The 16,191-nt window shown below is 33.8% G+C and overlaps 1 protein-coding gene across 1 annotated transcript; it reads left to right on the forward strand.

The window, feature by feature from the left end:
- On the forward strand, nt 4,465-6,429 carry LOC109353663 (UPF0496 protein At3g19330-like). Its single transcript, XM_019596008.1, has 2 exons — nt 4,465-4,561; nt 5,050-6,429. The coding sequence occupies exons 1-2, from the start codon at nt 4,480-4,482 to the stop codon at nt 6,012-6,014; spliced, it is 1,047 nt and encodes a 348-aa protein (XP_019451553.1). The 5' UTR covers nt 4,465-4,479; the 3' UTR covers nt 6,015-6,429.

The following is a 16,191-nucleotide window of genomic DNA, read 5'->3' on the forward strand; positions in this document are numbered from 1 at the left end:
TGTTTATGTATGTGATCTGATTATGAGTATAATGTTGATTATATTATTTGATATATTTATAATGTTGAAATAAATGGTAAGTTATGATTTTCTTCATGATGTTGTTGATAAATGATGAATTATATGTTTAAATATATTTTATGTCTGAGTGTGATATTCTGAGTAAGTCCACGCCGTCAATGAATTTACGTTCATTAGATGTCTTACTCTCTCTATTTCTCTTCTTTTTCTATTGCTTACTTTTCGGACATGTGCTCGTCAGGTAGACAGCTTTGCCCGGATTTGGAGCTACCCGTCCGTGATGTTCCAGGAGGGGGCATGAGGAGAGGCAGTACCCTAGCTTTGGAGTNNGCTCTTTCTTTTTGGATTTTGTATATGTTAGTGGCGATGTAGTTTCCGCCTTTGTTGACTTAGTTTGTATGAACTAAAGATGACTTAACCGTTTATATGCATTGTGTTATTCAGGAAATTGTGAATCAGGTTAAGTTATCATTCGATAATGATAAGTTGATTTTCCGCATTTGAGTTACTTAACGTGATGTCCCGGAAAAGGAAGGTTTTAAAAGGAGGCAATTTTATACAATCTTTTTATTCAAAAAAAAATTACCCATTTTTCCGCAATGTTTTTGAGAAGTATTTTTCGGGGCGTTACAGAGAGCTCTGTTGCAAATACTATGGTTTTGGAAAGTATTCTGAAATGCTTTGAGTTGGCGTCTGGGCTAAAAATCAACTTTCGTAAGAGCAATTTTTTATTGGTGTTAAATCAAATTGTAACTTAGTTCAGTTGGCGGTAAAAAAAAACTATGCTGTGAATTGTGGGCTTTATACCTTTCAAAATTTTGGGCATTCCTGTTGGTGCTAATCCAAAAAGGCTCTCCACTTGGTCTCATATAATCAATTCCTTTAAAAAGAAACTCTCTCTTTGGAAACAAAAGCTTATTTCATTTGGTGGTTGCATAACTCTCCTAAAGTCGGTACTATGCTCTTTACCTATATATTATTTTTCATTTTTTAAAGCTGCAATTTCTGTTATAAATGAACTTAATAAAATTCAAAGAAGATTCCTTTGTGGAATAGGTGAGGAGATTAAAGTCATTCATTGGGTGAGTTAGAAGAATGTGTATAGGACAAAAGAAGAAGGGGGGTTAGGAGTAAAAAAGTTGTCTATGTTTAACTTGTCTTTGTTAGGTAAATGGAGATGGAGATTACTAAATGAGAGTAAGTCCCTTTAGGTGAAAGTGTTGAGATCTAGATATAGTTATGGGGTGTTTCAAATGGATGGAGTCGGTGTTACCAAGTGCTTTAAGAGGAGTTCATCTTAGTGGAGAGATCTAGGTAGACTTCATAATAAGGAACATGAGATCAATATTGGGTTGTTGAGTCAGGGTATCCGTAGGAGAGTGGGATCAAGACAGACCATTAAGTTCTAGGTAGATTTATGGGTGGGGGGATTGTCTTAAAAATTATTTTGTAAGATTGTTTCAGGTGGCTTTGGACAAAGATGCAAATATTAGCTCCTTGGGAGAATGGTGAAATGGTGCTTGGTGTTGGAATCTCAATTGATGAATGAGTTTGTTCTAATAGGAAGAAGGAGAAGTTGAAGACCTTCTAAAAATCCTTGAAGATGCAAGACTTGTACAAGACTATGATGATGGGTGGCTTTGGGTTCTTGACAAGGGAGGTAATTACTCGGTACATAATGCTTACTAGGTGCTTCAATATGAGGAAAATAATGATGGTACTAGTTTGTTTAAAAGGATGTGGGCTTGTAATGTTCCAACAAAGATAGGATGCTTAGTGTGGAGAATGTCCTTAGATGGTGTTCCTGCAAGATTGAATCTTGCCAGACACAAAGTCTTAGGTGCTCAAGCTCCAACGCTGTGTGCTTTTTGTGGGGTAATGGAAGAATCTATTAATCATTTGTTCTTCTCATGCTCTACTTCTTATTGTGTTTGACAAAAACTTTACTATTGATTTGGTCTTTATTCTGTTATCCCCAGTGAAGTTAAGAGCAATTTGGACTCTCATATGCATATGTTTTGGATGGAGAAAAGGCTCAAACAATAGTGGATATCTCTCTGGTTTGCTACTATTTGGTCTTTATAGTTGATTAAAAACAAAATTATGTTCGAGAATTCAAGCTTTCTTCTAGATGAGGTAATGAACTTAATTTCTCTTCATTCTTGGATTCTCCTCATTGCTAGATTTCCTAGTTTTAATCACTCCTTTGTGGAGTGGGTAAGACACTATTCTAGTTGTCTTCTTGAATATAATGCCTAATTAAATATGTGGATAAGAGTACTATTTGTTCTCCTAAACCCTTTTTTTATTTTATTGATAAAAAAAAGAGTAAAATGGGAAGGACTCCACCTTATGTATGTAGTGTATGTGATAAAAAGTTGATAAAGCTCAAGGTTGTAACTGTAATACTGGTCCTTTAATGGTGATCCAATATGTCCAAGTTCAAGCTCTCCTTCATTAGACGTGGAGTGTTATCATGTAACACAACAACAAGGAAATACCTTTTTCGAATCATATTATAAAACTTAATTAGGGTTAATAATTTGGTGATATGAAGTGTTCATCTAAGTTGTTAAAATCGGCTCGAATTGATTAGTTCAACTTGATACTGGGTGTTTAACTAGTTTGAGATGCTCATCTAAATAGTCATGGACCAAAATTGGTATGAATGAATTCAAATTGATTAATTTAAGCATACAACTAGTGACTTGAATGGTTGGTCAAGTTTAACTTGGTTGGTTCAATCATTTTTTAATAAAAACACTAGCACAATACTTTTTAAGAGAAAAAAAATGTAATTCTTTCTACTTATTCATAATTATGTTTCTCGTTATTGTAGTTATATTTATTCTTTATTAGATTATGTTATAATAAATCCTAGTTGTTTAATTGACTTTTAAATTTATTTATTTAGTTTTGTTATAATTAAAATGTAAAACTTTCATGATATTTTCAATTTATTTGTCAGATTTTGTTGTATTAAGGCCTTTATTTTTTTGTTTAATTGAACGTCGGTGTATGATAATATTTTTAAATTTAAAGTATAATAAATAATATTAGTTAGTATTATAATTTTAACATACCAAATAGACTGGTCAAACAAGTCCATTAACCAAATATTCTGAAGCAGAGAGTTTAATAACATTAGTCATGCTAGCAAATGCCAATGATCATATAACTTTATTCCATTTTCTATTTTTTTTTCTCTGTTGAAAAACGTAATTTTTGGTGGAATGGGATAGATTGGTAGATGTTACCACGTAGGAAATGAGAAATGAGAAGAAGAAACATCACACTTGTAGATGAATGTGGTAGTTTTCCACCACCTTTAAATTTAAGTATTTGTGAAGAAAAAAAAGATGATTCCATTAAATGTAAGGTTGATTTTCACCATTTCTTTTTTCAAGAATAAGATGCTTACACTTTAGTAGGATTCTATTAAATGTGCTACGATCAAAATCCAAATTAATAATAAAATGTTGAGGGATCCACATAATTATTGTACCAAATATTAAATATTTCAAATAAAAAGTAAAATTCTATAATAACTTTAATAAATGATACTTTAAAAGGATGTGGTAGCATGGAAAAATTAAATATTATATTCTTTTTATTTACTTAAACAGAATAATATATATACCGTGAATATAAATATTTGTTATATCATCAATACACCATCCACTATACATATATATTAACAGTTAATTAATATTAATAATATTTAACATATGAATGATTATTAATGCACTTATACTTTAAAAATACTTACACTAATAATATATAAACCATTCTCTCACTTAAATTTAGTGTTATTAAAATCCGATCAATTATTGACTCGGTCAGAGTACTAGGTTAATGAATTATTGATTGAACCAATGAGTCAATAGTTAGATCAGTTAATTCAGTTTACCTTAAAAATCTTAATAGCACCAAACATTATGAAAGAATACAAGTTTCATGCTTTAATTGCAATAAAAATGTACAAATAAGTTTAGAATTTTATTAAACAAGTAAAATTTTAATAGAATATAAATTAATAAATGACAAACATAATTATAAATAAATTGAATGCATTTGACTTTTTCCTTCTCAAAATGATTTCATTTTTTACTAACTTGGTCAATCAAATTGGTCCGACAATCCGAATCATTGATTTTTGGGCTTAAATGAGATCCATCATGTTCATGGTTGACTATTGAACCCGCCGTTCCGAGCAAGTTTCTATAACTGTGCATAAATTCAACATTCCCAATGTTAACTTTCCATTTTAGATTCCTTAAAGTGGTCTCAATAACAAAACCCTTAATATATTAATATTTCAAAAAAATAATATTGAATATAATACTTGGTTATTTGTATTTTTAACAACGCACCACAAAATCATAATTTGCATTTAAAAGTTACCACCACCTCCATTTGTTCTGACCCAAATTTCCTGTTCACTTTCCCGGGCATAGAATGAATACCAAATTTGGTTGTAAAAGTAAAATGCTAGAATGTCTCTCTTTCAATTCATCCTCTACATCACCTCCCTCTCAAGGTAATTCATACCAACCTCATTACTTATTACTTTTTTTATTAGTGTTTTAAAGTGTATTCTGCTACAATATGTGGTTTCAGGCCATTGAGTTCCGGTTTTATCCGAGTTTAAGTTTTGGGTTCAGGACTTTACTCCAAATCTGTCATAAAACTTACATATATATATATATATAGATTATAGAATTTTAATTTACAATCTATACACATAGAAATATAGGTTTTGAGCGGGTACCTGAAGTCTGTTGGGTTCAAGGAGAATAGCATCGTTTTCAGCCACACTTGATTCGGGTGATTTGGGTAAACATAATCCTGACCCTGATCCGTCCCATTGACATTTCTAGGTTTGGGAGTTTCCGCAATGGCATACTTGACATATGACATACTGTATTTTCCCACAATTATTGTAGACACTAAGTAACTACAACTGCAATTTAAGATGCTGATTCTTATCATAACTGATCTGTTTGTGCTTGTATCAATGTCTCACAGAGGGCACTTCTACGTCCAATGTGTCTCGTGAATTCAATCTCACAGTGCAGGCTAGTTCATACACTGAGACCCGTGCCAAGATTCAAGCCTCTCATCTCCGGGGCCAACTGCACCATGTCCTTCAACCGGAACCACAACATGTCCAAGACACTCTTGCCAAAACTGAAGACAGCATCCTCATTTCCTCTTATTTCCACCACACTGAAACTGCATCCGAACTCTGCCTTCACCTTCATGATTGCCTCCATCGCGCTCGTGCTATGTATGCTCCTCTTCTCGACCTCATTGCCATTATTGAATTTGATTGTATCCACATAACTCAATCACATTGTCACCGCGCATTTGATCTATTCTGCGAGTTCGATAGACAAGATAACCCTTTCACTGATTCCCATAAGAACAACTTCGCCAGCATTCACACATGCTTGTCTGAGCTTAAAGCACAACTTGGTTCTTGTCTTAAAAAATCTCGATCCAAGATTCGCCTTTTTCAGCGTGCCAATGCTTGTTCTGCTGTTTGCTTTGTTGCTACTGCAGTAGGAGTGGCAGCAGCGACGGTAGTTTTAACCGTCCATGCCATTTTGGCCTTTGCTGCTGCTGCTGGAGCTGTTCCTGTTTGTACTTCATACATTCCCTGTAAAAAGAGGGAACTTGCTAGGTTGGGGCAGCTTGATGCTGCTGCTAAAGGCACTTATGTGTTAAGCAATGATCTTGATACCATTGATCGCCTTGTTGCTCGTCTCCATACTGCGATCGAGGGTGACAAGCTTCTGGTTCGGCTCGGTTTGGAGAGAGGAAGAGAGAGTTATCCAATCCAGGAGGTGCTCAAGCATCTATGCAAGAATCATCAGCATATTCTCCACCAGCTAGAGGATCTTGAGGAGCACATAAGCCTCTGCTTATACACCGTCAACAAGGCTAGATCGTTGCTCTTTCAAGAGATATGCAATCATCAATCTTTGTAGATATTTCCTACACTTAACTTGCTAATCCTTTTTATTTGTTGTATAATCAGTAGATTCATTATAAGCTTGTAACCGATTTCTAGATTCATGGCTGCGAAGTATTCATCACTTGTATGGCTACTCACAGGCTAAGTTCAAGTAAGCTATTGTTGTATTAACATCTAATTCATTCATATCAGAAAGCACCTTGCCACCACCTACCAGAAATTTACTTGCCATCAAAATCTATATCTTAAGTGAAGAATGTTTCGTCAAGGGTCATCATCTAGAAAAGAAATTCATGCTCTACTTTTTGAGGAATATTAATATTTAGGGAGTCATGATGTAACTTCCTTCTAATGTTAATGTAAATATGCAATGCTATCATCTTATAGCTCTATTTATAATGACAACAATGCCACTTACTTTCCTTTTACTTAAGATTCATTATTACCTTTGTGTGATTATATTTAGTTTTCATGTTAAGTACTCCTTTTGTGTTGTTTTCACAGTTTGTTCTGTCCAGCAAATCTTTTGAAGTATATCTTCTATCCAAACTGTTCTTGTATAGTTGCAAGTTCATGTACCACCTAAGGCTAGTTCAAATTCCAGTCCTTAGTGGTACATTTTCATGACAATATGTCACATGATTTCAGTATTGTGTTGAATTTCATTATTATTCTGTCCAGTTAATCTTTTGAAGAATATCTTCTACTCAAACTGTTACTGTATAGTTAATGAAGCTTTTAGAAGAGAGTTCAAACTTGAAGAGTTGAATCATACTTTAAGCATGAGTTGATTAATGGGCTTTAACATCTTCAATCTATAGGCTTCAACCAAATTATAGTCTTTGGTGATCATTAAGTGTAGTTTGACCTAACTTTTAGCTGCTATTTTGTCATGTAGAAGCAGCTTTTATTACATTCTGAGTTGGTAGAAACTTTTGTATATGTACTTAGAATAATGTACTTATTAGTTGATTTTGTGATTTACATTCCTGAGCACTGTAAGTGCATGAGTATGATTGCAGTCAAATGTTTTCTTCATGATAATTCTTTTATGACCATAATACACTTCAACAAACAATTAGAGTAGCTCATGCAGTAGAAAATATATGAACACTTTGTGAATTCATTTTTGGACCTTGAGGAATGGAAATAGAAAGGCTCGGAACTCATACGCAAGTGTATTTAATAACTTTTAAGTCTTTTTCTTCCCTCCAAATACTAACTTGCACATAGATTCTATGTGTATGGAGCAAATACTTAACATCTTTCTGATGCAAAAGAAAAGATTTCAGAGAGATAAAATTGAAAGGTAGCACAAGGACTAAGATAGGTGCATGGGCAAAAACTTGGGATCATCTCAATCATTATACAAAGCAGAAGAAGCTATTATGAAGTCTTTCAAAGTTGAAGGCAAATATGAGTCAAATATGCAGATTGTCTTGTTAGTTTCATCTCTCATTGCATTTGGGTCGTCATTTCTTGAGCTCAAAATTTTACTGTTTTTGTCTTCAATTATAGTTTGTTTTGGAGGTTACAAATGACTTGTATAACTCTTAAGTTCATGTATGAGAAGCTCATGTAGGCTATGTTTGAGAGTTATGAGGGAAAGAGATCAAGGAGCAAGGAATGGGGAGGAAGGGAAGACAAATCAATGTAAACCTCTCCCATGTTTCGGGAGTAAGGATAATCTCCATTAATAGAGAGGTAAGTACTACAAAAAAACAAAGGATAACATAATATGATAAGACATTTTTATCCTTTCATATATAATGGAATAACACTTTTGTCATTAAAAATACAAGTAAAATCAAGTTCTTACATATTCATTAATGGTGTGAATTTAGTATTGTCTATGGCGCATGCCAAAATTCAGCCATTATGACATTTTTGGCAAATATCAAACATTATCATGGCGGTTGACAAAAAATAAATAAATAATATAACATAATAGAAAAACTAAAATAATAATACAATAAAACAAAAATCAAATAATACATAAAGTTTAATAAAAATAATTAAGTATCAAACTATCAATGTCTCATAATTTCATAATATCACTAGATAATTAAAAATAGAGATAGTAAAAAGTAAAATAAACTATACTAACATGTCTTGCAAAGACCCATAACTAAAAAACAAAGTAAAACACAAATATAAAATGTAAAAGATTTAATCTTCTAAATATACTCCACCTCCCCAAGATCATCATCCTCCACAACAACTAACTTTACACCTAGTTTTCATTCTAAGGTCCTCAATCCCCTGAAGCTCTATAAACAACATCTCATTCAAGATCATCATTATCATCTTCAAAAACTCTTTCATTTCCACCTTCATCATCACCACTATCCATCTCATCAACAAATCATTCATTACATTCATCAATGTTATTGAAGGAGATTGAGTCAACTTCATCCTTGATGTTATATCTCCACTTCAATGTTTGTTTGTATTTAACATAGACCAAGTCATGCATTCTTTTAATATCAAGTTTATTCATTTTCTTAGTATGAATCTACAACATTCTCATAAATAATTAAGATGAGATACTTATAATTTTTTTTAAGGAATACCAAAATGAAAGTAAATAAATAATTACTTATTCAAAAATAATCCAATTGCGTTCACATCTCGATGCACTAAACGTTCTCCACCATACAACTACAAAGACAAATATATTTTGTTAAGCAATTGACTTAAATATAACAAGATATTTTGTAAAGCCAAATATATTTAATTTCTGACCTGATGTCATTTTTGTCTTCATGGCTATAGTTGTGGATGATCCAAACATTCTACTAGCATCTTTATGTGTTTGCATCTTCTTCAACATCATTGATTCTGTTTGTGTATTGGGTTCAAACTTATAAAGGCTAGCATGCAACCCACCTATAACCTCAGGGTCAAACTTCATGCTTCGATTTGCATTGTAATATTCCGCATTTAGCATGTGACCAGCCGCATGTAATGGGCGATGAAGCTGACAATTCCTTTTTCCATCAATGATTTTAAAGACATCCTTGTATTTGTTCTCCTTCTCATTAAATATCTTTATAACGGCCTAACTGGCCTTATCTATAGCTTCATAAATATAAGTCATGGTTGTCTTCTTCTCACTATGCACGAGCCGAATCACATTCACAAGAGGTCCCATAACCTTCATTGTATATTGTCGTGACTTGATTTTTGGTTGGAAGATCAACTCTACAACTTAGGAAGAGGTGAACTCGATTTCAACCTCTTCAAATTGATTTGGAGTCGCCACTACGTTTTTTGGTGGTTAAAACGTAGAAAACTTTATTTTATACCCAATTCGGATAATTTGATCTTTTGAACTTAAGTTCTAAGCTCGTGAGTCAGTTATGGATCGGGGAAGATATTAGCACCCCATTCGTCCGTATTAAAACGGTACCCCCGCTAATAACATGGACTTTTATACCCTTAAACAAATTTATTGTCAATCTAATTGTTAAAACAAAATACTTTATTTTTTATTTTTGTGTCTGACAAGAATTCATCTTGCTCCTACGTATCCCTACATGCAATAGGGAAATCAAGACTACGTAGTTCTGATTATAAAATGGTTAATTTGTTCGGTTTGGTTTGATTTGGCTTGATTAAAATTGTAGCTCTCATCGTAGAAATATTTTTATAATCTTATGAAATAGGAATTAATAGTCAAGAGATAACACTGGCCGTAGAACGACTTTCCGCTCTTGGGGCGAAAAAGAAGAGACAACACGGGCCATAAACCGACTATTTAAATCTCATAAGTTGTGTTTAAACTTTTAAAATAGACATTTAGAAATAAGTTATTTTAGAAAAGTGGAATTGAAAGCAAAGAGACAGCATTGATCATAGACTGACTCTCCACTTTTAGAACGGAAAAGAATAAACGACATGGGTCGTAATCCAAACTATCATACTCCATTCAAAGCGTTCAACCTTTTAAGGGATAATTATAAATAATTTATTTTAGAAAGATGAGATTAATAGCAAAGAAACAACATTGATCGTAGACCGACTTTCCACTTTTAGAACAGAGAGGAAGAGACGACACATACCGTAGACCGGACTATCAAACTCTATTTAAAATATTTGTTATTATTTTTAAAGGATATATTTTACTAGGCTTTATAAAATAAATGTTGGTATAATTTAGTACAAGCATAAATCCATTGTTTAATAGTTATGAGATTATTTAACTATAACTATGTAAACTAATAAATAAATAAGCAAATGAAGATGGAAATAGGAAAGTAATATAAAATCACTTTGTCAGTAAAATAATTGAAAGCAACCTGCATATGATTGGATAATTACTCTTATGGATGAATAGGATATGGTGATTATGGTGCTACTCCCACTCACCACTTTGATATTCTTGTGTTGGAAAATGCATTCATATTCTTATAAGAAATAAATTTTGGCTCACAAAACCGATAATAAATATATGCATTATCACATCACTTTCAAATATCATCTTGAACCAACCCACACTTCCACATATATGAAATATATATACAGACTTGTCATGCTAGAACTAGCATCTTGCATTTTGTTAAAAAAAAACTTTCAAGTACCAACCTTATTAAGTGATTATATGTGAGTAATTTATGCTTTTGTGGCAGACTCATTTCCACAAAACTAGTGTTCCCTTTTGGGGCCTTCAAGATTTCTTTATCTGAGAGAACTTCCATTTTTCTCTTTGTGATGAGAAGCTGAGAGGAATAACAAAGAAATTCAAGAAAGAATGTGATGCCAAATAGGGGAAGAAGAGGGTGCACTTTATGAGATGAGAAAATATTCTCCTTTTTTTGTTTCATTGAAGTATGGCGTTTTTCTTTTGGCAAAGAAGAGAAATACAAAAGAATGAATATAAGAGAGAATACTTCAAGCCCATGTAGAGCCATGTGAGGTTAATTGTAAAGGAAGATGATAGATGTGGGAGCAGAAGACCAATGGAGAAAATATAATAGAGAAAATGACACTGAAAATTTAATGTGGTTCGACAATTTGTCTACGTCCACGACGTAAGAGCAACAAAGATTATTCCACTATGATAAAAGAGAACTATTATAACACCCCAGTTCTGACATACGACCTCTCAGATCCATCTCTGCAGTATTTTATTCCCCACAAAGGGGAGCCTTTCGCGACTCGAACACATGACCTCAGGGATAAATAGTCATTATTCAAACCCATGACTCGAACTCACGACTCGAACCCATGACTCAGTGGTATAATGACTATTTATCCCTGAGGCCACGGGTTTGAGTCGCGGAAGGCTCCACTGGGAGGGGAATAAAATACTGCAGAGAGTATTTATCCCTGAGGTGTTACAACTACAAATGTTTCACTCACTTCCCAAAACTCAAGTACACCCAATCTCACTCTCACTAAAGTATTTCTCATACAATTAGAATAAGAGAACAAGAAGAGAGAATATGTACTAAACTAAGTATTTTGGTGTATCTTACAATGGTATGAAACACTCATATTTATAGCCAAAGCTCTTGAAGATTATATGGTCAAAAGAAAAGAGCATTAATGTTGGTTTCACCATACCCACTTCTTTTTACTTGGCTAAAAATTTCCCCTTTATTCAAGATGATCTTTAGTCACTTCCTTTTTTTGCTTGGCCCAAGAAAGTATTTTCATCATCTTTTTCTTTTAACCAATATTCAATAAATCCTCACCTTGGCTAAAAGACTACCATATTTATTCTCTTGCTACTCATCTTCATGCTCACTAGAGATTCTGAACATTAATCAAGTCCATACAATGTCTGAACTTGATAGTTGGGACTGGCTTCATCATCATGTCTGCCGAATTATCTGTAGTGGGTATTTTCTCCACTCTAACAACTCCTCTCTCCACTATGTGTCTGATAAAGTGCATCTGAACATCAATATGCTTAGTTCTTTCATGATACATTGGATTCTTTATCAAATGTATAGCACTTTGACTATCACAATAGATGGTTGTTTCTTCGAGTTGTATACTCAACATTTCAATAGACCTTTCTCCCAAATGGCTTCCTTTACAACTTCTGTTAATGCGATGTACTCTGCCTCAATTGTAGACAAAACAACAATAGATTAAAGTGTTGTTTTCCAACTAATAGTACAACCACACAGTGTAAAGACATATTCGATGAGTGATATTCACTTATCTAGATCTCCAACATAATCCGAGTCAACATATCTAGTGATCTTGTTTCCAACATCTTTGACTTTACCATACAAAAGCCCTATATTTATGGTACCTTTCAGGTAGCGCATAATCCACTTCACAGCCTTCTAGTGAACTTTACCAGGATTTGTCATATATCTACTTACCACACTTACTACATGAGCAATATCTAGTCTAGTGCACACCATGACAGACATGAGACTGCCAACCGCACTAGCATAAGGTACACTTGATATCTCCTCTTTTTCATTCTCAATTTATGGACACAAGGTCATTGAAAATTTGAAATGAGTCACCAATGGAGTAGTGATTGGTTTAGCATTTTGCATACAAAAGTGTTCCAATACTTTCTCAATATACTTCTTTTGTGATAGAAAGAGTGTCCCCTCTTTTATAATAGAAAGACTGTCCCCTATGAAGCTCCATTTCCAGAATTTTTTTTCCAGCTCCTAAGTCCTTCATTTCAAACTCTAAGCTCAATTGAGCTTTCAAGTTTCTAATTTCTGACATGTTCTTACATGCGATCAAAATGTCATCAACATATAAAAGAAATATATGAATGACTAATTAGCAAGCTTCTTGTAGTAGATGCAACTATCATGTTCACTTCTACAATATCCATTTTCAAGCATGAAGGTGTCAAATCATCGATATTATTGTTTGAAAGATTGTTTAAGGTCATACAAAGATTTCTTCAGCAAACAAACATGTTCTTTCATCCCTTGAACTTCAAATCCTTCAGGTTGTTTCATGTAGATTTGTTCCTCCAACTCACCAAGCAAGAATGCCATTGTGACATCTAGTTGCTCAAGTACTAGATCAAATTGAGCTACAATTGCAAGTAGGATGCGAATAGAGCTATGTTTTACCACATGAGAGAAAACTTCATTGAAATTAATGCATTCTCTTTGTGTAAAACCTTTGGCCACTAATCACGCCTTGAATCTTGCATCTTCAACAGAGATTCATTCCTTCTTCTTAAAGATCCATTTGCATCCAATAATCTTTTGAGCATTCGGCCGCTTCACAAGAACCCAAGTATGATTCTTATGAAGAGACTCAATTTCCTGTGTCATGGCAGAAATCCATTTGGAAGCTTCTTTGTTGTTGATAGCTTATTCATATGAATGTGGTTCACAATTACTGAAATTATTAGCAACATTTAGAGTGTATGACACTAGATCAACATAGCCATACTTTTCTGGAGGTTTTATATGTCTCCTTTGCCTGTCCATAGCTAACTAATAATGTTGTAATTGGAAGATATTAGTATCAGTACATGCATCATGGACTTCTTCTTCTTGATCAAGTGTTTTTCTTTTGTTGGCTCCACCTCAAACTCCAACTTCTCCAAGATATTAGGATCTTCATTTTCACTTGATGACTCTATATGAGGCTTTAGCATTTCAGCTTCATTAAAAGTAACATCTCTACTAATAATGCACTTTCTTTTCTATGGCCACCATAACTTATATACTTTCACACCATCATGATATCCAAGAAAAATGCATTTCAATGCTCTTGCATCAAGTTTTCCTTCTTTTTTATGAGCATATGCAGGACAAACAAATATCCTCAATCTTTCTTAATTTTCCGGAATACCCGACCACATCTCTTCTGGAGTTTTAAAACCAACGATCGTTGATGGACATTTGTTGATCAAGTAACAAGCTGTACTAACAGCTTCCGCCCAAAATTCTTTTGGAAATCCAGCATTTGACAACATACATCTTGTCCTTTCAAGTAAGGTTTTGTTCATTCATTCTCCTACCATTTTATTGTGGAGTGTGCCTCACGGTATAATGTCTCACAATACCGTGATCCTTGCAAAAATTTCCAAATTCTCTACTGCAGAATTCTAGACCATTGTCAATTCTCAATCTCTTGATCTTTCTCTCGGTTTGCTTTTCGATCAAGGTTTTCCACTGTTTGAACTTGACAAATGCTTCACTTTTGTGTTTCAAAATGAAGATTTACACCTTCCTTGAATAATCATCAATGAATGTTAACATGTATCTACTACCACCATGAGAACCCCACAAGTCAGAATGTACATGAATTTAGACCTTGCAGGGAGCATTATTTCCCAAAAGGACCTTGCCCTCATATAAGGGTTGGTAAGTTGAAAACCAATTCTTAATGGGACACATGTGATATGAGCATCCAGAATCAAGTATCCATTCATCTTTTGAGTCGTGCTCTGAGACTATTAGTGCATATGCACTATCATAGCCATTTGCTACAGTTGCATCTCCATATTTATAAATCGTTTCCTTGCATTTGCGCTCTGGGCAATTTTTTCTTATATGCCCCTCCTTGTGACATTGAAAGCATTTATACTTCCTAGGTTTTGCTATAGACTTGGACCTAGATTTCCCTCTTTCACCAAATTGATTTCGCCTCTCTATTCTTCCTCTAGCAAAAAGACTAACACCTGAGCCTTCAAATCTCGAATCTTATACTCTTTTCTTCAGTTCTTTCGAGTGCAATGCCGCCTTTACTTTGTCCAAGGTTAGATCTTCTCGACCATACATTATGGTGTCAATGAACTGCTCATAAGAACTTGGAAGGGAACATAGTGGAAGAATTGTTTGGTCTTCATCTTCAATTTTAATATCAATATTCTTTAGATTAAGAATAATTTGTTAAATTCATCCAGATGATCATTTATGGGCTTTCCTTCTTGCATTTGAAGAGTATATATTCTTTTCTTCAAATATAGCTTGTTGGTGAGTGACTTCTTCATGTATAGGCTTTCCAGCTTCAACCATAATGAAACAGCTGTAGTTTCATCTAACACTTCTCGTAGAACTTAATCTCCCAAGCACAAAAATATTGCACTATGTGCTTTTTCCAAGTTTTCATCCTTCTCGTCCTTGATCAGACTCTGTGGTAACTTGTTTCTACCTTCCAAGGCTTTTCCCAAGCCTTTATGAACTAGTTGAGCTTTTATCTTCAATCGCCAGAGGTTGTAATCATTTTCTCCAAATCAAATTTAGCACTCCTCATGATAACCATATACCAGAACAATATCGTAGTCCGTGAACATACACCAGAAAATTTCTCAGGAAAGAGAGGTGAGTCTTAACAGACACGCTTAAATACTAGGTGTTTCCTAAGATAAAACTTTCCTAGACATGCACTTTCACATCATTATACTTTTCCAGTACCAAAAACAATTCTTTTCTAGTGTGTAAGATCAGACAATGCTGCAAATACAGAGCATACTAAGAATTTTATTTTAGATCGTACGACTTAGCATGCAAGAGTTCTACGAGCTTTGATACCAGTTTGTTGGAGCGGAAGACCCATGGAGAAAATATAATAGAGAAAATTACACCGAAAATTTAATGTGGTTCGGCAATTTGCCTACGTCCATAACTGAAGAGCCACAAGGATTATTCCATTATGATAAAAGAGAATTACAAGTGTTTCACTCACTTGCCAAGATCCAAGTACATTCAATCTCACTTTCACTCTCACTCAAGTATTTCTCACACAATTAGAACAAGAAAACAATAAGAGAGAATATGCATTAAGCTAAGTATTTTGGTGTGTCTTACAATAACATGAAACACTCATATTTATAGTCAAAGCTCTTGAAGATTATGTGGCCAAAAGAAAAGAGCATTAATGTTGGTTTCACCATACCCACTTCTTTTTACTTGGCTAGAAATTATCCATTTCTTCAAAATGATCTTTAGCCACTTCTTTTTTTTGCTTGGCTCAAAAAAATCTTTTCATTATTTTTTTCTTTTAAGCCAATATTCAATAATAGATATCTGAGATCGAAAAAGGTTATGATGCTTTTTGATTCTTAGGTATTTTGTGTGAATAAAATGTGGGAGATAGTATGGGAAATTGTCTATGGACAACACCAGTGGAAAAAATGTGTATATTGCTTCATTTGTTATGGTCCTTGAGGTTTGGTTATAATATACGAAAGAGAGAGAGTGCAAACGGAGGGAGCACATATGTTGTTCCACAAATTGTGA

Source organism: Lupinus angustifolius, chromosome LG08 (genome assembly GCF_001865875.1).
Source record: "Lupinus angustifolius cultivar Tanjil chromosome LG08, LupAngTanjil_v1.0, whole genome shotgun sequence".
NCBI classification, from domain to species: Eukaryota; Viridiplantae; Streptophyta; class Magnoliopsida; order Fabales; family Fabaceae; genus Lupinus; species Lupinus angustifolius.